Source organism: Polypterus senegalus, chromosome 12, assembly GCF_016835505.1.
Source record: "Polypterus senegalus isolate Bchr_013 chromosome 12, ASM1683550v1, whole genome shotgun sequence".
NCBI lineage: Eukaryota > Metazoa > Chordata > Cladistia > Polypteriformes > Polypteridae > Polypterus > Polypterus senegalus.
Window position 1 is genome coordinate 69,908,048 of NC_053165.1, and position 26,570 is coordinate 69,934,617.

The 26,570-nt window shown below is 40.9% G+C and overlaps 1 protein-coding gene and 1 long non-coding RNA gene across 5 annotated transcripts in view; one reads left to right on the top strand and one right to left on the bottom strand.

Moving 5' to 3' along the window:
- LOC120540943 overlaps positions 1-4,768 on the top strand; it is a 36,322-nt gene extending 31,554 nt beyond the window's left edge. The window contains exons 2-3 of the long non-coding RNA XR_005635901.1: positions 3,169-3,254; positions 4,647-4,768. This is a non-coding gene — a long non-coding RNA (uncharacterized LOC120540943). The remainder of the gene's footprint in view (positions 1-3,168; positions 3,255-4,646) is intronic.
- A 14,684-nt stretch (positions 4,769-19,452) lies between these two features.
- The window catches only part of specc1la (sperm antigen with calponin homology and coiled-coil domains 1-like a), a 107,107-nt gene continuing 99,989 nt past the window's right edge, over positions 19,453-26,570 (bottom strand). For 2 of the 4 annotated variants that reach the window (XM_039772141.1, XM_039772139.1), the window contains one exon: positions 19,453-23,303. In XM_039772141.1, the coding sequence (XP_039628075.1) occupies positions 23,214-23,303 (90 nt within the window). In that variant the 3' untranslated portion in view covers positions 19,453-23,213. The remainder of the gene's footprint in view (positions 23,304-26,570) is intronic. The other 2 variants (XM_039772140.1, XM_039772138.1) reach the window with 1 other exon arrangement.

Here is a 26,570-nt window from a genome sequence, read left to right on the forward strand (position 1 = left end):
ATGCCCTTCTTAACAGGAAAGCAAATGAAAATTTGAGACTAAACGTGTTGCTTCCTGTGATATGCAAAACCAAATATAGGCCACTTATTACCTCTTCACACTTAGACATTTCTGCATTACAGGAAGCATGTGAAACTTACAATAAAGTACCAAAGCTTTTTTCTTAATACAGATAAAGTACAAGTGTTTTTTTTTTTGTAGAAACCACAGATCACACACAGAAAGTCATTTAAATCGCTACTGGGAATAAACAGAGCATTGACTTCCTTTTCAAATAAAACCATGGTACATTAGGCAGTCATTTCCAGCTTAATTTCTAAATGAGAAGCCATTTCTTGTTGTTTATGAAACAATGTTTTTAGCTTATCAGATAATGTTAATATTATAGATTTTGATTGAATTGGATAAGGTTAATTTTAATAAGATTTGGTCCATCTCAGAATGTAACCTCACTGCTCTATGAAATTGTCCTCCAGATTGTCTCACAAACTTATAGCCCAAAACTACAAACTTGCACAGTGACTAACAGCATAATGTGTGTTTGTTCTCCTTGCGTTTTTGTTCTGCCAAGGTGGGTGTGAATCCGGTTGTAGTGTAAATGTATCTTTGTTGATTTGGTAGCTTTTAATGCTGATGGAGTCGTAATATAAAACTAAGTAATGTATGAATGACCCTGTATAAGGCACTTAACCTATCAGCACTACAGTTAGAGAGATGTGGAAACGGCTCATGGCAAGAGAACTTTGAAAGAGAGAAACACGATATGCCAAGTTTTAATAATATCAGAAAGCATGCCTATAACAAGACTTTTTTCTAATAAGATGTTTGCATTTTTTTATATTGGAAATCAAATACCATTGTAAATAAATACAGTTAAATAGTTTGACTTCAGCCTTCACAAATTTGGCAGACTGCACATAACCACATTGACCAGTGACAGTTGTTGAGGATAACAAGTGACTTCACTTTTCCATAGAAAACCGGCTGCTCAATTTTTTGCTATGCTAGGAACCTTTTTAGTAATGAAAGAATATTACAGTAAGTATATGTCGCTGTTTGAGTAAATAACGGTCTCCCTCACATGAAAGGATAAAATGTTAAAAAAAAAAACAAAATACACTAGCTTCTTGTATTAAAGTATTTAGCACTCAAGCAAAGAGCATTTCAGAGACACGATCAATAGCAAAAGAGAGCCATAATGTCTCATTTTTAAACTGGATGTGGTTGTTGTTAATGCTTTCTTTTCGCTGCTCTCAATAAAGAGTATTTTTATATTGTGGACATGGAATGCAGACTAAAAAAAATCAGTGCAGGTGTAGGTGACAGACATAGACACCTGAGGAGGAGACGGGCTGAAGACGTTTTCTCCTTAGAATTTAAAGTTGTTCAAATAAAAATGAAAAACGTGATTATTCAAAATATAAAACATATGTATAATAAATAAATAAATAATCCAACGTCTGTCCGTCCGCTTTTCAGCAGAGAACTACTTAATGGATTTACATACGGGTTTTTTTTTTTCTAGAATTTGCTTTAACATTCCGGTTGATTTTGCGACGACTTCTCTCATCACGCTAAGAATCAGAGTTCACTTGCAGGAGCGATGTATTCATGCTAATCCGAGACAGAGGCTGCAGGCCGAGGGGAGAGGGAAGAGTGATGTCAGGAGTGGAGAGCTGGGTGGGACCCTCCTCAGTGTCCTGTTTCACTATTACAGTGGTGTGAAAAACTATTTGCCCCCTCCCTGATTTCTTATTCTTTTGCATGTTTGTCACACAAAATGTTTCTGATCATCAAACACATTTAACCATTAGTCAAATATAACACAAGTAAACACAAAATGCAGTTTTTAAATGATGGGTTTTATTATTTAGGGAGAAAAAAAAATCCAAACCTACATGGCCCTGTGTGAAAAAGTAATTGTCCCCTGAACCTAATAACTGGTTGGGCCACCCTTCGCAGCAATAACTGCAGTCAAGCGTTTGTGATAACTTGCAATGAGTCTTTTACAGCGCTCTGGAGGAATTTTGGCCCACTCATCTTTGCAGAATTGTTGTAATTCAGCTTTATTTGAGGGTTTTCTAGCATGAACCGCCTTTTTAAGGTCACGCCATAGCATCTCAATTGGATTCAGGGCAGGACTTTGACTAGGCCACTCCAAAGTCTTCATTTTGTTTTTCTTCAGCCATTCAAAGGTGGATTTGCTGGTGTGTTTTGGGTCATTGTCCTGTTGCAGCACCCAAGATCGCTTCAGCTGGAGTTGACGAACAGATGGCCGGACATTCTCCTTCAGGATTTTTTGGTAGACAGTAGAATTCATGGTTCCATCTATCACAGCAAGCCTTCCAGGTCCTGAAGCAGCAAAGCAACCCCAGACAATCACACTACCACCACCATATTTTACTGTCGGTATGATGGTCTTTTTCTGAAATGCTGTGTTCCTTTTATGCCAGATGTAACGGGACTTTTGCCTTCCAAAAACGTTTGTCTCATCAGTCCACAAGGTATTTTCCCAAAAGTCTTGGCAATCATTGAGATGTTTCTTAGCAAAATTGAGACGAGCCCTAATGTTCTTTTTGCTTAACAGTGGTTTGCGTCTTGGAAATCAATTGTCAGTAGCTGTCTTCTCAAAGTTCTATACCAGCACTGATGTCTGACAAATGCAACCATCTAATAGGCCTCTCTCCAGGAGGGTGACATCTTTTTCTCAAGCCAAGTTGGCCAAGAGAATGACAAACGTCGTCTGACCATGACTTTTATTCATGACCTTAATAGCTAACTTACTCAATTACTGTACCACTGTGTAGGAAACTGAATTCAAGGCCAGTTTTATTCCCTGTTGAGCCAAATCGTACCTTGTCAGAGATTTGTTCAAAGTGAGGACTCGGACTACTTGGGTTAATCACAGTTGGCAGGCCTGAATGGGATGTTGCTTGGCATTCTTTGTAGAGTGGAGCCTAGAAGTCTGGGGTCTGCCTGAGTAGAATAACTCGGGGCTGTAAGCCCTTTAAAAGGATGTATCTTGGGGTCAGGAATGAAGTGTATCCAACATTCCTGGGCAGCTCCTGCTTTTTGGAGACCAGTGACTAACTCTCTCCCATGACTATGAATGTTTCCTCCTTCCGTTATCTCTTCCACTTTCTGAAATTCTTGTTTCATTCACTACAGGGTTGCAGGGAGCCATATTCTATCCTGGGAGACTCTTCTTGTGCTTTTTCATTCCAATCCTGAGCGAGAATCTGCTCCACTAACAGGTCAGTATAAAAAAACAAAGCAAAAAACAAACAATGCAGCACCCAAGCCCTTTATTCACTTTTTTGAAATTTTCAATGTGCACACATCCCAATTCAAGGAAGAAAGGGAAGGGTTGTGTAAATCCTGCAGATTGTCCTTATTTTTATAAAATGGCAAGAAACTTTACTAGATGCTCAAAGATCAAAAATTGAAAAAGACTCCAGCGTACAGAAGGTAGCAAATGTCACGCTTCAATAACATCCCTATCAGTGCTGTGCAGACAGGCAGGTTTGTTTGTTTTTTGTTCTATGATGAATATTTTTATTTTTTATTTTCCCATGAACTGTTAGAATGTACTTAACTGTCTACGTGATCTGGAAAGTTAATATTTTTCTAAGTTCAGTAGCAAGGCGATGGGGGCAAGGAGTCATCCCCTCCTTTCTCTTATTATTTCTGGGATGGTTCACACTTACCAGTTGTTTTGCATTAACCATGGTGCCTGATTTCCAGTATATTTGCTCAGCTGCCTGTGTGGTCCGGTTCTGAAAGGTGGCTTGAGTCATCCACTGGTGTACCCTACAATGTTAATTAAGCAAGTTGCATAACCTACAGAGCATGAGGGATACAAATAACAGATGCCCTCACATTAGAACCATCGTTTTCTGTAAGTGCAACAACCACAGTAGGTTTTGATAAAAAGAAAGAGAATAAACGGGAAGAGAATGTGCGAGAATATGACAGTTTTCAAGACTGCTGTGTTATCTGGGAAAATATGAAAATAAGCTGAACAAAAAAGCTAAATAAAATCCTCTCTGCCTCCGAAGTAACAAATCAGATTGTCTATCAAGGCTGTCCTCACGGATCAGTCATTACCACTGCTGCCTTATAGGAATACGGACCTCGGTTCAATTCCTGGCCTCGTCACTGTCAGCGAAATTTGGCATAATGGTCCCATTTCTGTTGGACTTTTCTTCTTTTTGTCTGTCCCAAATCCCGCAGACATTCAATGATGTTGGGTCACTTGTCAAATGGTCCACAATGAGAGTGTGCTCTGATACTTTTGTCTGCCAGCTCAGAAAATGGGTAGCTGAATGGTATTTGAACTTCAACCTCTTGTTTTCTGAACAGTAGGTGTGAAAATGAGATTGTGAGTGTAAGGCCTTCTAAAGATCTGTCTCCTGAAGACAACCGGGCCTTCTGCTGCTCTTTCCATGTTCACCTACATGTGGCAAACACTTACTTGTGATGCCGCTCGTGCTTGCCTTGAGTAATTTGCCGCCTTATGCTTTGCAGATGATGGTGTGTGTTGTGAGAAGTTTATCTTAAAAGTCACAATTTTCATCTAGTTAGCCTGTCGGGGAGAGTGTTGGTTAGGAAGTCCCATTTGTAAACCACTCTACCGCTCCTCTTAGGTCCACTCCTTTCTGCCATTTGACCTGAGCTGTGACATTACGGTTCTGGTGAGAGTCTCCTGTACCTGTGAAGGCTGCATTGTAACGGTGGATCTTTGGAGAATCTCTCTTCTCTCTCATAGGCAGTGGTAAGTCTTCACATGTTCTTTTAGGTGAGTATAACTTGTCACTTTGTAAATACTCCACTTTTACGTGGAAAAGTCATTTTAAGACAAGAAAGAGGCCAGAATCCTGTAACAGTGTACTTTTTTTTTTTTTTTGAGTATTTTATATGCATTTCCATATGCCAGTCGTCTTATCTCATATTTCCAGCTGTCAAGGAAGTGGGATTTTTTTATTTTATTTATAAATAAAGGATGGTATGAGATGAAGCACTCAAGCTAAACACATGAACATTAATGCACATACAGGAGGGATGGTGAATCCGAGGCAGACACTCAGGCTCTCAGGTGTTTGCCAGTCCTTGGCCTGGGAATAAGGAGACCTGGGTGTTTGCTTCCCTGGTCCTCCCTGCGTGGAGTTTGCATGTTCTCCCTGTGTCTGCGTGGGTTTCCTCCCACAGTCCAAAGACATGCCGGTTAGGTGGATTGGCGATTCCTAAATTGACCCGAGTCTGTGTGCTTTGTGTGTGGGTGTGTTTGTGTGTCCTGCGGTGGGTTGGCACCCTGCCCAGGATTGGTCCCTGCCTTGTGCCCTGTGTTGGCTGGGATTGGCTCCAGCAGACCCCCGTGACCCTGTATTCGGATTCAGCGGGTTAGAAAATGGATGGATGGATGGATGATTTGTTACACAGAGGCCATTTCCTGACAATTGACAAAAAAAGCAATCCTTTTTTCATTTAAATTAGAGTTATTCTACCCACTAATAAGCTCAGTGCACTGTGTGCATCAACTTGGTGAAATACACAGACCCAGGGTCCTAAAATAAAATACAAATAAAAGCCAAGTTGAAAACCGGGAGCTGCTGATACTTGAGCTTTCTAAATAGTTCTTTGTTTCGTTTCCTGTAGAAGTCACAATGTAGTTTTATGTCTGGTGGCTCACCTACAGAAAGTGCGACTCTTCTATTTTGACAACACAAACCTGAAAAAATACAGCTCGACATTAATCGCATCGCTGATAGAGTTTTGCAAAGCGGTGACCTTTAAATAAATATTGATGAAAGGATGTAAAAGCAATGCGTTCATATGGTCGACTATATGTGGGTCTTCTTGATTGTCGCCATGCCTTTCTGGCTCTGGGTAGTTCCTGTGTTCGGTATCCTGGACTTTGTCTTGCAGGCCTGTGACTCATGGTGTTTGTCTGCTGCTCAATTGTTGTATATTTAGGACCACTTGGTGCTTGTCAGTGTGATTCAGCGTTTTGTCTAATTATTCTTCCTTAGTCTTTAGCACTTAGTCTGCCTCTGGGGTTTGTTTGACGCTCAGCAGATGTCACTGCTCTTTGTTTTTTTTCTTGCTGCCATTATGGTGGTTATCACTTGGTTTTGTGATTTACTTTGCCATAAACATGACCAGAGGTTACTTTGCTGCCCTTTTTTATAATACACAATTCCTACACTCGATTCTGAACACCTATAGGCTGGAATAGATGGGCTGTGTGTTTATTGCAGTAAATGCTTCTGGTCCCCCGGTTTGCTGCAGCCTAGAATTTTTTTGATTTTTTTAATAACATATCAAGCCATATTTTTTCTTGTCTGTGTGTGTCTACATATTCTGTTCTTCTTTCTTCTTGTTGTTTGTCACTAAATTGCTCACTTGACACTCAGTAGTTGTTGCTGTGTTTCTTCTTCTTTCTGCCATTGTGCTGGTTGGTTATCACTTGGTTGCTCCAACACACGACTACAGGTCTCTTTTCCATCCTTGTTGGCCATTAAGTTGCTGCTTCCTAAAAGTGTTTACATTCAGCATTAGTTCTTGCTTGTGTTGTGTGCGTCTGCATCTTGTCGTCTCATTCTTTCCTTTCCTTTGCCACTTAGTCGCCCTCTGTGATGTGCTTGATGCTCAGCTGATATTGCTGATGTTCTTTTTCTTTCTGCCGTTATGGCGGATATCATTTGGTTTCTTGTCCTCTCAGGACCACCCAAAAAAGACATCAATCCATTGCAACGAGTGCAGAACGCAGCTGCCACAAACTTAACTAGGAAATGAAAATCTGAGCCCATCACACCAGTCTTGGTGTCGTTACACTGGTTATTTGTAACGAATTTAGAACTGCTGATGGTTTACAAAGTCTTCAATAATCTGCTCCATCCTGTATCTCGGAACGCCTCTCACCTTACACTCCAAATCGTAACATTAGATTTTCAAATGAGTGTCTGTTTATAATTCTAAGAGCTAAACTTAAAAGATGTGGTGAGGCGGACGGCCTTCTGCTGTTACACACCTAAAATCTGGAAGAGCTGACCGATAGAAATTCACCAGGCTATTACGGTGGACCACTTTAAAAAAAAAACTGCTAAAAACCCCTTTTTGTAACATGGCTTTCTCGTAGCTTCATTTTAACGTAACCCTGCTATTCTGTATATGCATTTAACTATCGTTTTTATAATGGCTTTGCAACTCGTACTAACTCCTTACTTTCTCTGCTGTTCTTTTTCCATTTTTCTGTGGTGGCAACGTGCGCCGCCACCACCACCTGATCAGGGCATTGTGCAGTCCCTCCATTGATGGATTGAAGGCCAGATGTCCACATGACCTTCAGCATCTAATTATTCCACGTGAACCCTGAAAGCTATGAGGACTGATTGAGATCATTGATGTTGGGCTGGGTGGTCTCGTGGCCTCGGAACCCCTGCAGATTTTTTTTTTTGGGTTTCTTCTGTCCTCCTGGCCATTGGACCTTACTTTTATTCTTTTGTTACTTAGTATTGCCTAATCTTATTCTTTTTTCATCTTACTTCAATACTTCATTTGTATGAAAATGTGCCATAGAAATAAAAGCTGTTGTTGATCACCTCACTGTAAACACATGACCACAGGTCCTGGCCACCAGTGTGCAGCTACCTAAAGGTCCTACACTTTTAAACTCGCTTTATTAGTTTGAAAGTAATTGTGTGACAGACAGACAGACAGATCCTGACATTTTATAGATCTAGACTGGACTAAAACCCAAAACATACAAGTAAATGAATATCTACTGTAATATACATAGATACATACAGGGTGTCCATAAAGTCCATGTGCATTGTAAAATAACTTACAGTAGATGTGATAGAATCTGTAAAAAGGATTAGAAAGAAGAAACACTTTTTTTTTTTTAATTGTTCTCGTTAATGTTACAACATGTCCACCATCATTACTAATACAAAGGGGAATACGATTCTGTCCGTCTTAATGACTTTCATGGACTTGCCTCAAAGGTTTCTTCTACGGATGCTACAGTTTCTTCACTAACACGTGGCCTGCCAGACCCTGGCTTATTGGATCTGGAGTTCCTGTGTGGAGCTTCTGTCTTCTACTGGGGCCTAAACCTTCTTTGGACAGCAGCGGAAGGTTTTAGTTCAGCCAATCCAAAGAATACAATTTACTTTCTCTTCTAGCGAAGCTGTTGGTCAGCAGTGATTCTGAAAAATGAAATTCTGAAGTTAAAGTTCTAACAATAAAACCTCTAAAGACACAAAAAAAAATCGATAATCCTTTTCACGAATCCTTTCTATCACATATACTTACAAAGTGACAACTATTTTATGTCGCACACGGACTTTATGGACACCCTGTATATATTATTATTATTATTATTATTATTATTATTATTATTATTATTATTATTTTCTTTACAACTTATTGTTATACTGAGGTTCCTAATGGTGGTGGAGGAGTATATGGAAAACAACGAGAAAAACAAAACATGTCTGCCTTGCTCAAATGCCATTTGTAATTTGGTATCTCACTTTGGGGACCTTTCCATTTTCTGATCAAAGTCTCTCCATTCCCTTGTCGTGATGTGTTCAAGTCCAGAATAGACCCTGCAAGGACCTCCAGGCTGGGCACAATAGGCACAAAGAATTTGTTCCTTGGTTGTGCTGACCTGCCTGTGGTTGGAATGAGGGATGACATGGAAACCTGAACACCGGGAGAAATGCCTGGTAAGACACGGATCGAACTTGCAGTCCACTTTTGTGCTTAAAAGTCTTTGCTGTGTTTTTTCCAAAAGGTGGAACTGAAAGCTTCAGTTATTTCTGAGTTGGGCTTCTTTCTTTAGCAAACCGAGTGTGAGGTGAAGGTTGGCATCTTCATTTGCCATTGTTTGGGCCGATGTTCTTTCACATCTGCTCACCCACCCTTGTGTACGGCACTTTCATGAGGTTATTGTCCAGAGTACATTGAATTCAGTCAAGAGATGTCCCTCATTTAATTGTACACTTAGTCCTGTTGCTGCCACTGACTAATGACGTCGTCTCCTCTGTGCTGCCTGTCACAGATGACGGTGGATGTTGAAAATTGTGTGTCACATTTCACTCCTTTCTCTTGTACCTGTGAGATGTTTTCTCTGTATGTGCTATAAAAACATGGAGTGGTGTGGTCTGTGAAAAGTGTAGTGTTACAGGTGGGCTGCTTTTTGAAAATCTTTTTGACTTTAGGTGTTTGTTTTGGTCCTTTTTGTTATGCAGAATTCCATCTTTTCCGTGGCTCCTTTCCACATGGAGTCCTGTTAGACAACGGCTGCTGGCTGAAGCTGAGCACATCCTGCAGAGCAGATGGACGTACGTTCTGCTGGCATTTCTTTGCAAGTCTCCCTCCTGCCTTTCTGTGTATGGATTTGCAACGACCAGACGTGCGTACACCCATTCGTTTTCTCGCTGATACCGTTGTCGCTGCAGAGCAGATTGAGCCTCAGTTGGTGGTCTTTGGGGGAGTTGGTTTCCTGTGCACAAAAGATCAGCGTGAGCAAACAGGATGAGAAAATGTGACATGGTGGAGTATTCTTTTTTTAACCATCTTTAGGCGTGAGAGCAACATTACAGTGCCTGTTGGGGTATTAATTAGCGGTTGGAGAAGGAGGATTATATTTAATAACGCCGTCACTTTAATTAGGTTTGTGTTTTTTCTCTCTCCCCCCAATAATCTGTTGGATTACTGATTGCACGGTAAAAGAGAAACCAGAAAGGTGGGAGTATGTCATGATGTCCACTTTGGAAGCAGGTCCACCAGGAGGTGGGCACCAAACAATGTGCAGTCCTAATGTTTAGGTGCCACTTGTGGTCCTTGTATGACTTACTAGGCCCACTGACTCTCCATATGTTTGGAAGGATGTGGAGACCCTGGCAATGGACTGCTCTTTGCCTTAACATTTAAAAAAATTAAGCTTTTCCTTTGTGGTAAGATGAGATGAATCCATTCATCCATCCCTTTTCAGGGCTGCTTTGCTTTGCCAATAATGTGTAGGGGTTTGGAGTTTAAGTATGAAGTGTGAAATCTAATGCCACAAATAAAATGCTGTCCATTGTGTCTGTGGAAAGGAATGCAGAAGTGGCAATAAGACCATCGCACTGGGACTGCCTCTGCTGACACCTTGCTGGTCGATCATTTGGATTCTTTCGGCCTGGTTTGTTAGTTAGATATTTTATTAATCCTAAGGGGACATTCCCATACTCTAGCAGCAGCAGACTGATACAAACAATATTAAATTAAAGAGTGATAACAATGCAGGTATAACAGACAATAACTTTGTATAATATTAATGTTTACCCCACCGGGTGGAGTTGAAGAGTCGCATAGTGTGGGGTCTCCTCAGTCTGTCAGTGGAGCAGGATGATGACAGCAGTCTGTCGCTGAAGCTGCTCCTCTGTCTGGAGATGATCCTGTTCAGTGGATGCAGTGGATTCTCCATTACTGACAGGAGTCGTCTGCTCAGCGCCCGTCGCTCTGCCACGGATGTCAAACTGTCCACCTCTGTGCCTACAATAGAGCCTGCCTTCCTCACCAGTTTGTCCAGGCGTGAGGCGTCCCTCTTCTTTATGCTGCCTCCCCAGCACACCACCGCATAGAAGAGGGCGCTCACCACAACCGTCTGATAGAACATCTGCAGCATCTTATTGCAGATGTTGAAGGACGCCAGCCTTCTAAGGAAGTATAGTCGGCTCTGTCATTTCTTACACAGAGCATCAGTATTGGCTGTCCAGTCCAATTTGTCATCCAGCTGCACTCCCAGGTATTTATAGGGCTGCACCCTCGGCACAGTCACCTCTGATGGTCACAGGGTCCATGAGGGGCCTGGGTCTCCTAACATCCACCACCAGCTCCTTGGTCTTGCTGGTGTTCAGGTGTAGGTAGTTTGAGTCGCACCATTTAACAAAGTCCTCGATTAGGTTCCTATACTCCTCCTCCTGCCCACTCCTGATGCAGCCCACGATAGAAGTGTCTTCAGCGAACTTTTACACATGGCAGGACTCCGAGTTGTATTGGAAGTCTGATGTATAGAGGCTGAACAGACCTTCTTTATCAACTTTGAGACCCTCTTTCAAGTTGTTTCAGGCAGACCTCCCTGGTCGATTCCTCCTAACAATGTGGTCCTTCACTTTAGTCTTTGCGGCCGTGTTTGGCTTTGTTAAATTCTGATGTCACTGGAAATAAGAGGACACATGGAGTGACGTTGAGCTTTCAGGCCAACAACAGCATGTATTTCTGTAGCACATTTTCATACAAATGATGGAGCTCAACGTGCTTTACAGGGTGAAGAAAGAGAAAAAAGACAAAATATAAAAAATAAAATTGGGCAATCCGAATTAAGATGGAATAAAAGGAAGGTGGGATGGCCAGCAGCAGACCTCACTGTGATGAGACTTTGTGACTCACATCTTGTTACCTGAACAGAGACGGACAGGAGGAGCACGGACCGACTACGCCGAGGCATCATCTGTGTTTGAGCTAATGTTGTTGTTCTCAAAATGTGACTCCAATAATGAGGAGGAGGAGGAAGACTTGGTGGCCAAACTCCTCCTCATAATCCTTCCCAGGTTATGCAGCGGTTAAATCTGAACGTTGCTGATTGGTGGGGTGTTTACCATCTGTTAAACTGGCAGGTATGGCACTGGTAATATGGTGGTGCCCTCTCATTGCCATGTGGCAGACTTGCTTGACATTTTCTAAAAGACATTTGGCACGCAGCAGCCAGGGCACAGCTTCATTTGTAATGATGCTCAAATGGTGATCATAAATTGCTGGTAGCCACACAGCTTATATATAAAATTGAATTATTTCTTTAATATTTCAGAGCAAATTGACAAATGAATTTGGAAACGGCTGTGCGCCAATTGAACGTTCTCGCACTTTGTTCTGATTATGTGTATGTTAAGGCCTTAATTGAAAATCATTCTTGGCTTGCTAATATTTGTCTGTCCAGTGTTCAAAAGATCTTGTTGTCTTACTAATGATTTTTATTAATCAGACTATGGCGTAAATCTGTAGTGTCTTCAATGTTATTAAAGTAATAGCTCTTCAGAAAAGGATTAGCTGCTGGATCTTATTTAACTTAAAAAGGTGTGTAGAGATGACAAACCAAACCAAAACCGCCCTGCATCTCCGTCGAGGAGGGCAACTAGACAGGCAGAGCGGGTGAAATAGAGGCACCCTGGGTGCCCCCTGCGCGAGCTCAGGGCAGTGATTGGCCCTGGCAATGGGTAGAAATAGGGGTGCTTCAGAAAAAAAAAACAAAACCTATGGATAGGGGAGAAAGTGCAGCTCCACACTGGTGACAACTGGGCAGAGAAAGGGAGCAGGGCACGGGCTGGGACAAGACGTGGCATTGGGATGGCAGCTATTAATCCCTGCTGTTTAGAAACTTTCTCCTGAATAATGGCCACAAACTTTCCCAAAGTTGCAGCAAATCTAATTGAAAAATTCCCCCCCTTCACTGCCTGCCATTTCCTGTAGAAGAATGTCGTGTCTTAGAATAAATGTGACTCCTTAAGAACTAATAAGAAGCCATTAGTGGTTAGAGCTGACATTAAAACACACAGGCAGTGGCACGTATCACACTTGGCTCGCTGCTGGGTCGTCTCCTGTGCTTCGCATCTCCTGCTTTTGTGTTTTGGCCTCCTTTGGCCACACTGAGGTGGGCTTTGCGGGAGGACGTACTGTAGGACAGCTTAACACGCACCCCCAACTTTGCAGTTACATGTCAGACTAGGGGGCTTGGGATGGGTTTGTCATTTTACAGACCCCCCTGTCTGTTCAACCTCAGTGATGCCACCCATTTACTGTGCCAACAAAGAAGCCCTTCTGTGACTAGTTAGGCAAATCAAGACCCCTCACCGCACATACACAATGCTTGGTCACTGCTCGAGTACCACTGGCTGGACATGCAGAAACACCAACGGTTGAGGTGCTTTGTCTAGAGGGCTGTTTGCAGCTCAGCGTGCTTCTTCAAAGTCATTCTTGTGGGGATGTTGAGAAGGCCCTCGTGCACACAGCAGAGAGTATGCCAGTTGGACTTGGTGCCAGCTGATCTGTAAATTGACTGTGAGCCGAGCTGAGGCTTATCACATTACCTTTGCTTGGACGTCCTTCTCTTCAGAAGGATAAGGACTGATCTTGTTTCCATCTAGGTTGTGTGTATTTTGCCTTGGGGTGGCATATTAATCTGCTCTCCCACCATTGCCCGATTTGTGGCAGAATGCAGGGCTGTCTCTTCAGGACTAAATCATTTCATTTATGTCCAGATCGTCTGGTAGCACGTTTAAGGCAGTGAGACACGCTGCTCAGAGTGATCATGTAATGAGAAATGCAGGTTCAGTGCCTGTGTGCGGGTGTTCTTCTGGCTCTGTTGGCTTCCATTAATAAGAATTACGGTACCCGAAAGCCAGTTGTGAATGATCAGGAAGGCAGCCGGTGACAATTTGATGACCACCCTGGGCCTAATGTGTGAAATGACAACACACTGCTCTGTACCTCCCCATATGTGAATTTCCCCTTGGGATTAATAAAGTATGTATGTATGTACAGTGGGTACGGAAAGTATTCAGACCCCCTTCAATTTTTCACTCTGTTGTTATATTGCAGCCATTTGCTAAAATCATTTCAATTAATTTTTTTCCTCATTAATGTGCACACAGCACCCCATATTGACAGACAAACAAAAGAATTTTTGAAATTGTTGCAGATTTTATTGAACCCTCAGTATTTAGTAGAAGCCCCCTTTTGAGCTCATACAGCCAGGAGTCTTCTTGGGAAAGATGCAACAAGTTTTTCACACCTGGATTTGGGGATCCTCTGCCATTCCTCCTTGCAGATCCTCTCCAGTTCTGTCAGGTTGAATGGTAAACGTTGGTGGACAGCCATTTTTCGGTCTGTCCAGAGATGCTCAATTGGGTTTAAGTCAGGGCTCTGGCTGGGCCATTCAAGAACAGTCACAGAGTTGTTGTGAAGCCACTCCTTCGTTATTTTAGCTGTGTGCTTAGGGTCATTGTCTTGTTGGAAGGTAAACCTTCGGCCCAGTCTGAGGTCCTTAGCACTCTGGAGAAGGTTTCTGTCCAGGATATCCGTGTACTTGGCCGCATTCATCTTTCCCTTGATTGCAACCAGTCGTCCTGTCCCTGCAGCTGAAAAACACCCCCACAGCATGATGCTGCCACCGCCATGCTTCACTGTGGGGACTGTATTGGACAAGAGATGAGCAGTGCCTGGTTGTCTCCACACACTGAGGAGAGGCAAGACACATGACAGCCCGCATGGAGTTTGCTAAAAGACACCTGAAGGGATTCTAAGATGGTGCGAAATAAGATTCTCTGGTCTGATGAGACCAAGATAGAACTTTTTGGCCTTAATTCTAAGCGGTATGTGTGGAGACAACCAGGCACTGCTCATCACTTGTCCAATACAGTCCCCACAGTGAAGCATGGTGGTGGCAGCATCATGCTTTGGGGGTGTTTTTCAGAGTGCTAAGGACCTCAGACCCTAAGCACACAGCTCAACTAACGAAGGAGTGGCTTCACAACAACTCTGTGACTGTTCTTGAATGGCCCAGCCAGAGCCCTGACTTAAATCCAATTGAGCATCTCTGGAGAGACCGAAAAATGGCTGTCCACCAACGTTTACCCATCCAACCTGACAGAACTGGAGAGGATCTGCAAGGAGGAATGGCAGAGGATCCCCAAACCCAGGTGTGAAAAACTTGTTGCATCTTTCCCAAGAAGACTCCTGGCTATATGAGCTCAAAAGGGGGCTTCTACTAAATACTGAGGGTTCAATAAAATCTGCAACAATTTCAAAAATTCTTTTGTTTGTCTGTCAATATGGGGTGCTGTGTGCACATTAATGAGGAAAAAAATTAATTGAAATGATTTTAGCAAATGGCTGCAATATAACAAAGAGTGAAAAATTGAAGGGGGTCTGAATACTTTCCGTACCCACTGTGTGTATCTATGTATCTGTCTTACTGCACAGGGAAATAGTGCACCTGTACCTGTACCTGTACCTGTGCCTGTGCCACTGTGGATGTTGGATTTTCAGAGTCCTTAAAGTTGTGACACTATGCACTCCTCCCTGGTTTAACAGATGAAGATTTCATTTATCAGTTCTTTGTGCTTAACAAGCGACTCATTTTCTTTGTGTTTTGCTAAGGACGGAAATCAATTCCTCCACTCTCATTAGATTCAAGATTCTCATAAAGACAAATGGAGGAGGACGTGTCAATCTTGGAATGCCATATTAAAACAGTAGTGTTCCACTATCATGTAGATAAAACATATATTGAAGTTAAGGTTGTGCGTCCCTGTACTAACTTGGTCTGAGAGGACAGCCATGTCTCACAGGCTGCTGGCAGTCAGGGTTTTCCAGTTTTCCTTTGGATTGTTTGCCAATCTTTGGTGTGTGCCAACTGGATACCTTTGCTTGTTTAATGCAGGCAGCAGTTTGTCGCAGTTTAGTGAGTGGCTGATAAAAGAATAAAAAAAAATGATTTGTGGTGAGAAATGAATTTCCATCATGACTGTGGTGGCTGGAAACCGGATAAGCACCCCCACCATCTCAGGTGACAGCGTTTAGTGTTTGAAAGGCCAAGTTCAAAAATATTCAGAGTACATTTGGTGCCAGTGCCGTGCGGTGGGCTGCAGGGTTTGTTACTTGCCTTGTGCCCTGTGTTGGCTCCAGCAGACCCCTGTGACCCTGTAAGTTAGGATATAGTGGGTTGGATAATGGATGGATGGATTTTGTGCCAATGCTGTTGGCATGTTACAGGGTTTTGTGGTGTATTTTCACATAGTCCTGTGCATTACTGGTTGTGGCCCTCTTATTCTTGTCTCTGTATGTTTTAGATACCTGAACTGTTTTGGTTCAAGTTCTTCTATTCATTTCTGCTGTTATTGGGTGTCCGCTTGACTGCCTGGGGCACCTGAGTAGGTCTGTCTTAATTGTCTGTTTTAAATTGCTGATCATTTGCTTGGCACTGGTTTACTGTTTTAATCATTTGTACTCCTAGCTGCTCAATTGCTGCCCGGCGGATGATCTTCTTTATCTGCCCCACTCCCTTATGTGCTCTGCACACAGACTTGTCATACTCTGGTTGTGTTGTTCTGCTTGCTTTATCTGGGCTGTTTGTCTCTCCTTCATTTAGTGTTTCATATTCCTTTAACTTCGAAGAGTTCATTTATTCACAAATTAAAGTTTGCCAGATTTCATGTCCAGCTCAGTTTTGAAGGCATACGACATGACATGTTGGTCCAACAAGGCTTTCCATCTACAATGTCTTGTGAAGTTATTCTTCTCCCTCTCTGTTTGTCCTGTTTTTCGCATTACAGTCTGAAATTAAAATGGATTTTCATTTTATGTAATGGACTTCTCTCTCTAGTCCAGATTGTTAAAGTGGAATGAAAAAATTGAAAAATTGTGAGTGCTTGTGTATTCGTCCTAAATAAAATCTGGTACAGCCAATTAACTTGAAGTCATGTAATTTATTGATTAGGGTCCAGTGGTGTGCAGTTAAAACGTCACTTGACCTGTCACATGATGTCTGTGTATAGATCTGTTCAGAACGGCCCCCAGCAACATGAAGACCAAGGAACCCTCCAGGCGGGTCAGTGAGAAAGTGGTGTAGAAATAGAGATCGGGGTTTGGTGATTAAAAAAAGCAAGAAGTCTCAAACTTGGAATATCACACGCCGCACCATTAAATCCATTATAATAAAGTGGAAAACAAATATGGCACCACTACAAACCTGACAAGAGAAGGCCACCCACCAAAACTCCCAGACCAGGCAAGGAGGGTATTCATCAAAGATGCAAGACACCAAGGATAACCCAGAAGGAGCTGCAACGCTCCACAGCAGCGATGGGAGTTTCTGTCCTCTGGACCACTTCAAGCCATGCAATCCGCACAGTGGGGCTCGATGTTAAGAGTGCAAGAAAAAAAGTCATTAAAGAAAAACTGTAAGAATGCACATTTCGAGTTTGCTCCACAGCTTGTGGTGAGCTCCCCGAATACATGGAAGGAGGTTTTTTGGTCAGATGAGACTAAAATTGAACTATTAGACCATCACCTGAAAATGCCACATGAAACCCAACAATTCCTGTCACCCAGAGAAGAACATTGCCATGGTGGTGGCAGCATTGTGCTGCGTTGACATTTTTCATTTGCAGAGACTGGAAAATTGGTCAGGAATTAAGGAAAAATGTATTGCACTAAATATAGTGCAATTCTTGAGGGAAAACGGGATTCAGTCTGCCAGAGATTTGAGACTGGGACGAAGGTCCCTCTTTCAGCAGGACAACGAATGACCCTAAAGAGACCCTGCTAAAGCAACACACGAGTGGTTTAAAAAGAAACCGTGATGTGTCTTGAAATGGCCGAGTCAAAGCCCAGACTTGAATACAATGGACAAGCTGTGGGTTGATTTTGTCTGTTACTGCACACCGACACAACCCTGTCGAATGTAAAGGTGCTGGAGCAGTTTTGCTTGATGATTGGACAAAAATCCTAGGGGCAACATTCAACAAGAGACTTTCAGCTGGAATTGCAGGAGAAGGGGGCTCTACAAAGTGCTGACTTTGGACGGTGAACATTTATGCACACTTGGAGGATGTTTTTTTCGGTCTGAATTACTGTTTGTGTCGCAAGTAAAAGTATTTTGCACCTTCAAAGTGGTTTATCATGATGTGTAAATCCAAATGGTGCTAACCCCCCAAAGGTTCAGCTGAATTCCAGCTTGTAACGTGACAGAAAGGGACAAACACTGAGGTGGATGAACACTTGCACAAGGGTGGTAACAACCTAAGATTTCTTTCAATCTAGACTTTTGAGGCTTGTGGTTTTGCTTCTTTTGTGACAATGATGGAAAGCTTTCACACATACCTGTCGAATGAATGTCCAGTAGGAGACACAGCCACTCCAAGCCATGGGTTCCATCTGTCTCCTCTTTGCAGAGTAATGGCTTTGAAAGAACACACGTATTGCTTGGTAGGCTTTCACTTCTCTCTCTCTCTCTCTCTCTCTCCACTGATATGCATGTCACCGTAGGCCCAAGAGGACCTCAGGGCAATCCATTTACCGGACTGCGCCCAAGTCTCTGGTTACTTTTGCACCATTCCTGTTGTGGTCGGGCGAAACACAAACACTCTAAATTTGTTCAAACCCTTAAATGTTGGTCAGTTAACAAAAGGTGACCTCATTTCTAGTTTAGATGTAGCAGTTGGGAGTTTACCATATAACCTTAGGGTGTCCCAAAACTCTAATAGTCTGCGGTTTGTAATCTTGGCTGGTGCCAAACGGGCACGTCAAGTGATGGAGCCATGTTTGCACTTAACATTTCTGACATCAAGACTGACAGACGGCCAAAAAACACTGAAGACTTCTGGTTTAACTCTTTGAGGGCTGTATATTTTATCCAAAAAATTCAGTTTTCTGAAATGCACACAAAGCAATGGTTTCACTCAAACGTCAACATAAAATGTCTGTTGCTATGTGCTGTGGCTTCTGTTGGTGCATGTTCAGCATTGGCTGTGTGGGGGGCACCTCGATGGTCAGCAGGAATGCACAGTGGGGCCAGCTGCCCGCTTGTATTAGCACAGCAGGCGGGTGGGGGTTGCAGTGTGATGCTATATGGTTTGTACCTCTTGATATCACAAGAGATGGTTCTACCAGGCAAACCAGGCACATCAGCTTCACAAAAGTGTTCAGCACTACGATCAGAGGAAGCTGGCACCTCACTTTTGTTTTTGATCTCCATCTCCAGATCACTTGCACCAAACTCGAACTCCGACAAGCCACAGTTGTATTTAACAAAATTACGTAAAACAGAGTATGGAGTATTTTGCTTTGGTGTCTCGCCAGATGTCGGTGCCATTTTAGAGGTTGTTTGCTCTTTGCTACTCATGCATGCGTAGGGAATTGAGGTTAAATCAACAAAGCAATGCCACTTTCCTTCTAGCAAAGAGAGTTGAACTAAAATGTAAGGGTGAGTTTTGTTGCAGCATACAGCTGAAAACCGTCCTCTACTCCTAAACTTTGACAAAAGTCGACATCAGCCCTGAAAGAGTCACTGGAATGGCTTTCTGATTCAGGGCAATGCCTTGACTAGAAAACATCATGGATTATTTCTGTGGTCTGTCAAGTCAATGGAAAAAAATGATATTGTGCAGAAATGTAGCTGTTACGCATAGCAGATGTACAGTATTTTGATCATTTATGTAAAATATTTTAAATGTAAATCAGGAAATGCAGATAAAGAAATGTCTTCATATTTTAGCAATCTGACCACATACATTTCAGGACCATAAATAAAAGATTTTTGGAAGGAATTTGCTACACTACAACAAATACTTCAATTTAATAATGTTTAATGTTTGCAGAAAAATAACATTTTATATTTTATCAGCAATACAAAAAAACAAACAAAGTAATTGACAAAAGCCAATACATAACTTATACAGAAGAACAGAAAACATAATATGGAATGTCTAAATAACATCCTATAAATAGTAAACAAGAGGAAAGGCTTCATCTGTCTTATTATACATTCAAGAAGATAATCAAAATAAATTCATACAGCCTTACGAAGTAATTTACCTTTGAGAACATCATGGCTGGGGCCTTTGATGTTGTGATATGTGCCGCCTTCCATCGTCACAGGACTGGCACATCACATCAGGACTCAAAGTGCACAATTAAAGCTTATGGATTTCTTGGCACTTCCGCGTGTAGATCTGTCAGTACTGCCAGAAACAGGTTTAAATAAAAGACCACCAAACTTAAATTCAAAATTAAAGCTTTTTCTTTATATTACCAATTAGTGAGTTTGGTATTTCTATGTTTATCATAATATATAAATTATTTGAATAGGCATAATGGTGGTTATGCTTCATATGCTAAATGTTAACACAGTTTGATTATCAAGATGCTCTTAAAAGTGAGGGTGTGGGGGATTCATTCCCACCTCCGTAACGGTTAATGAACTCCTAATGTTCCTGGGTGATCAACACAGATTAAACCTTATTTTCTGTATCTTCCTCTTCTGATGCAACATCTGTGCCAGAGTGAGATGGAGTCTCCATCTTCCTTGCACAAGACTAATTTTAATAAACAATGAGGGTCTGAATCGGGATTCAAATGAACCCTGTGATGAGTGTCTGTGAAAATGGGAAAAAGAGGGAAATCGGAAAAGAACTCCAGTGTACAAAGGAGAAGGTGAATAGTGACCTTGATAGCAAGCAGTATGTGAGTGTTCATGTTTAGCCCACAGCGAGATGGGAATTCAATTATATTGTTTGTCTTCAGTGTGAAGTTCTCCTTTCTGTCAGCTCGAGTAACTTTTCTTGCTATGGAGCACACACAGACATACACAGGATTCAACAAGTCCTGTATTCACATTGGGGAAACTGCAGTTATTTTTTCTAATTTAAACTTTGACCTCCTATTGTTGCTATTAAAATCAGCCCCGATTCCTGCGTTACAGACATTAAAAATGGACAAAGGAGCTGGGTGAGGGTGCACACCTAGTTCCTGGTGTTAATACAAATCAAAAAAAAAAAAAAAAATTGCTAAACTTGGAAGCAATCTATTTTTATTGGTATTTGAAAATACATGTGGAAAAATACATTCAACTGTTTATCTGTAGAAAACTGAAGGGGAATTGCTGAATTGTACCTCAAAATGCAAGATTTCAATGTATTTAATTAAACAATACAATGGACATTTGATTTTTGTACTTCTCTCCCTGAATGCTGCTATTATTAATCAAGACACAGTATAGCTAAATTAGGGGTGAACCAAACACAAAAGTAGCCTGGATCAGGACAAGGGTCATCTGTCATGTTCAAAAGAAGCGCATCAAAAGGCAAGTCTTTCCAGAATTCTACACATTCTACCTGAGTGTTATATTTAATCCAAACGGGTTTTACAAAGAGGCCGAGGTAACTGCACAGAATTCATCCAGAGTTGTGCTGAAAGCCCAAAGGACCAAACAGATTCATCTGCATCTCCAATGGAGGTTCAGTTTTATAATAAATCTAGGTCAGCATCACAACCAAAACTACTTTTTAAAACAAGTGATGTGATCTGAAAAACTTACAAATGCACTTTGGTGTCATTTATCAAATATAAACTTTCCCAAAAATAAATTCAAAGTTTAATTATGTTTGATGAATATTTTATTAATAAAGAACAATGAGACCTAAACCTAAAATAATGTTCTCCAGAAAACTCTTCATGTGTAATTAGTGATGTGTTTATCTGCAAGAGGCCAGAAATTGCCAGAGCTGTCCTACATCCTAGACTCATGGGAAAAGAAAGAGAGGCACAGAAATGGGTACTTGAGCTTCTAAAGTGACTTCTGTAGAAGTTCTTGACATTGCAGGTTTCCACAGAGGGCGATCCAAGACCCAATTTGAAAGACTCCAAGAGTTGCCTGCAGCAGGCGCATTACTAGTGAAGTTGAGACACGTGTTCTGCCCAGATAACCTGTTTCTTCCAAATCAGTATGTAACAATACTAAAGGTTTCTTTTTAGTGGTGACATTTCAGTGTGGGTCAAAAAGCCAACAACCAAAGGTCAGGTATTCATAGCTTCACTTTACTGTGACAGCACAATATATACGTTTAGACAAAGCCCGGCTAACGTTGAGCCATTCCCATCAGCACTGCAGTCCTCTTGTACTTTGCCTTTTTGTTTTAAGGTATGTAACTTCTATGAATAACAAAACAAACTTTAATTCTCCATGATATCAAACTGTGCTCAACAAATGCAGCATATGATACTTTAGTACTAAATCGCATCTCAAAGAAACTGGCAGTTGAGCTTTTTTTTTCTATAACGTTTGTGCTTTTCCACTAAAACAAATAACATTAGTCAAAAGGACATGTAAACACTACACTGGACTTTCTACATAAAATGATTCAACTGGAGGAAAAAAAAATAAACTATTGCAAAATTCTTATCTTAGACTCCTGAAACTTGAACCTGTTCACTACAAGGGAGAAAGGTAACTTCAGCATTTCCGCTCCCTCTAGCAAGATTGTTGATAACAAAGAGTGAAAATCACCAAGTACATTGTCATCAACACTGTTGTTGCTGGGGAGACTCGTGTTGTGAGAAGTGGTGAAAACTGGAAAACCAAAAACACGACAAAAAGAAATGTCACTCAATGCATATCCCTTCATGGGTAAGGCATTCTGACTAAAAGCAGACCAAGTAATACTGCTGCACTTCAGGAGCCTCCGCCAGTCTCACTGACTTTGACTGTCCAGACACATGGAGGTCGGTCCATTTGTACTTAAACCAACCAACTGGACACATTTGGCCATTAGGCCTACCAAATTTCCAGCACTAAACTGCTCCTGTAAATGCCAATCCACCACACTTTTTTCATTTTTGAAAGGCTACCTTTTATTGAGTAGCAAAAACCTGCACATTTACAGTACGCTTAGCAGGGTGCTGAAAGATATTGCTTTAAAGTTTGGAAAAACTCTGTAGTTGAGCGCTCCATGCACACACACAACACAACACAACAAGGAAGCGACTGAGTCAACTGAGTTCCCAGTCGTCCTTTAAGCTTCCTTCTGATGTATTCTGTCTGGGAAGTCTCATGACACCCAAAGAAATGTTCAGGTCACCAGCTTCCATACCATCCAATGAAATGTTTCACTTTGTAGCTATCCAATATGGAATAAAATACTGAAATGTTTTAGAACAGAATTTACTTTCTGGTCAAGGGAAACTCATTAGTTGAAACATCATGGATTAATGTAATATTGTGTTTTCCAACCATGTTTGTCCATTTCTATTTTCACCCCAGTCCCAATTGCATAGGTAAGTATTTAATGATAAATGCACTTGTCTACATTTGATGTATCGGTACTCAAACCAATACACAAGTTGTTTCTTTTCAATACCACATGCCTGTAGTTAAACCCCCCGATAATTAAATGCTACCGTTTGATAAACCTAGCAGAGTTTTAACCTTGTTGCAGCAACAAGTTGGCACAGTATTTTGGACTGCAGGTGGCTGAAGATCCGGTTTTATTACAGACTCTCACCATCTACAATTGTTGCAGAGGAACCACAGCAGTGAAGTGTCTGTGAAATGTTCTGTTGTAGTGGTCAGCTACTGTGCAGAGCAGAGCAGCACGGGACGGCAGCGTTCAGGTCTCAAAGTACTTGTAAATGGCAGTGACATAGGTCATCACGCTTTGCCAATCAGGCCGTTCAGTGCGTACCATCTCGTTGATATCCTGGAATGGGAGGAAAAAAAAAGACTGTTAGAAACAGCTTCATTTTACATGCATATCCACTAGACAATCTAGGGTGTGTTGTGTGCCTATTACCTGATGTGCTGGAAATGGTGATGGAGAAAAAACAGGACTTGTCTATTTTAGGATAAGGAAACTAAAATTTTGCTTTTGAAAAACAGATAAGGGAAAAATTATGGAAAACACTGGTAACATTTAAAAACTTGGAGGAAGAAAAGAAAAGGCTTTAAGGGCTTTGTACACTGATGCAATTTTGCCACATTAGCCATGACATGGTGGCACAGTAGTTGTGCTGTTGCCTCACAGCAAGGTGACCTGTGTGGTGTTTGCATGTTCCTCTTGTGCCAGCATAAGTTTCCTGCCACAGTCCAAAGACATGCAGGTTAGGTGGACTGGCTGCACTAAATTGGCCCCAATGTGTGTTGGTCTTGTGATGGTCTTGTGATGGACTTGCGCCCCATTAAACAGCTTACACTTTTTAATTGTAAACAAAGCACTATTTAAATCCATGAATTTTACCAACCTGATCTTTTTCCAAGTACTGAGAGTAATGAAGAATTTCAGGTTATTGACAAAAATTGATCATTTTTAATCAAAAGGTGGTTATTTTAATTTTAAAATACAGCCAAGACCTTTCTAGTATTGCTAAATGCTATTACTGCTTGAAAATGAATCATTTTTAATTTATCATTCCCATTTGACTGCCAAGTCTCATTTTTAGCAGTCATCACTCCAGTGTTCTAATCATAACCTCCTTCCTCATCCTTAATCATGGTTAAAGTTTTTTTTTGCCCTTCATTGATAAACAAGTACAAACATTATACTTAACAGATATTCATCAATTTTATAAGAAAAACTAAGATAATGTAATCTTTAGAGCTGGAAGTCGTCTCCAATACTACCATTAGAGAAACCTTTCTAATTTAATTCGCACAACAGAAAGAAGGGGAAAGATATTCGAGTGTGCAGTTTGAGTCCGCAGTTGACGTTTTTATTAAATTCACGCCAAACCTCAGTACCTGCAGTAGAGAAAAGATGACTTCTGGATACTGGCCTTAAGAGGGAAGAGCTTCAAAGAAAGTTATATCTAAAACTGGGAAATTAAAATAAAGGGTAAAAATAAAAATCTGTCTACGCTTTGACCAATTTTAACCTTTATTCCATTCCTTTGCAGCACTGCAGACAACACTAGTATTTTTTTCATAATATTTAAGGAAGCACGATATATCTTGATTGCTCTATATCAGTCTATTCCTCTCTTTTCCCATAAATACGTGTTTACTTTGGCAATTACTAAGACAGGTAAAATTGGCAACTCTGAAGATGAGGAGGAACAAAGAGAAAAACACATTAACAACTGAGGCTTTACGGAGGTTTAGAGTGCTGGCTTAAAGGCAGACTGGAAATGGAGTTTGCATATCATAAACTCAGTAATAGCAATTTAAATGGTATGTGGAGGTAGGTGTACTTTTTACATTTCTGATCTTTTGAAATTGTTTTTAATTTTTAATTGACATCAGCAACAGTTTTGATGTTATGCCTACATCTTTAGATTTTTTTAAAAATTTTGTTTATTGAATATCTAGCCTGGTAATTTTATAGGAAGACACTGATATATGAAGTTGCTTTGTTCTGAAAGTTATAATCATTTGCTAGAATTGTAACAGCATACTGGTGGAACCATGTACATAATGAATTAAACTAGGTATTTAATAATTTGTGCTTGAGTTAAAAATGTGGTTTACAAAATTCATCTGAAGGATGAAGAAACCATTTGCTTATATTATTCAAATTGAAAAAGATGCTGCATTGGAAAAAGCAACTGTATAAGGCTTACATGTAACACCAATGTGAATGGTAGGACGTACGAGAGCATGAGGGCAACCATTAAAAAGAATATTAGGGAGCCTAAAAGACAGCCGGAGAGGAATATAGCAGAAAAGGCAAAAGATGACCCAAAGAGATTATTTCAGTATTTTAGCAGTAAAAGAACAGTCAAAGAGAAGGTGAAAAGCATCAGGTATAGTAAAGGGGAATAAAAAAAAAAAAAATACAGACATTGAATTAGCGGATGTTCCCAACATACCTTCCAGTGTTAAAAGTGATATATAAATGATTTGAAGAGAGATGTAAGTAAAAAGCTGCTTTTGGTTTGCAGATGATACCAAATTGGGTGGATTAGTAGATCATCAACAATTTGTTGAATCATCCTAGAGGGACTTGGACAGTATACAGGCTTGGGCCGATATGTGGCAGATGAAATTTAACTTAAGTAAATGTAGGAAGTAAAAATGTTAGATTTAAACAAAGAGTATTGGGCTGAAAATTTAAAGTACACATTATGAAAATGATTTAGGACTTCTACTGGGCTCAACACTATTAACTGCAAGATAGTGTTCAGAAGGTTAACAGAATGTGAAGTTACACAGCAACATGCAAAAGTTAGGGCACCCTTGCCTAAAAATGCCTGTTAATGTGAACCTTTAAGCAAGCAGAAGATGAACTGATCACCAAAAGGGATAAAGTTAAAGATGACACATTTCTTTAATAACATAAGCAAGATTACATGTACATATCCATCATTCAAAGGTACAAAATACCAAAAAAAAAATGAAAAGGGCCTGAAGCTAAAGTTTGGGCACCTGACATGGTCAGTACTTAGTAAGACACCCTTTGGCAAGTTTCACAGCATGGAAATGCTTTTTGTAATCCACGATGAGTCTTTCGATTTTCACAGATTCATACTTGCTAAAGGCTCCTAATGCAAGATTATTAGGCCTTCAGTTATTTTTAATGGACTGTGAGAGCAATGGCAAAGCCGTTAGCTTTCACCTCTTGAGGTATTCCATAGCACCTTTTGAGGTGTGTTTCAGATCATTGTTGTAGGACCGGTCCGGTTTTTAACTTCAACTTCGCCATGCTTAATAGTTGGTGATGTATTCTTTTGTTGGAATTCAGTCCCCCCCCAGTTCTATTTTGTCAGTCCACAGAACTTGTTTCCAAAATGCATCAGGTTTTTTAGATATTTATTTGCAAACTTCAGCCATAGAATTTTGTAGCTCAAAGGCAGGGAAATGTTTTCTTTGCTGATTCTACTATGAAAGTCATATTTGTTTAGGTGTTGCTGCACTGTAGAACAGTGCACCACCACTACAGAGTCTTCTAAATCTTCCCGAGTGCCTTGTGTAGTCAAACTGGATTTATTTTATTTGCCTTCCCAACAATTTCTGGAGTTGTCTTTGGTCTTCA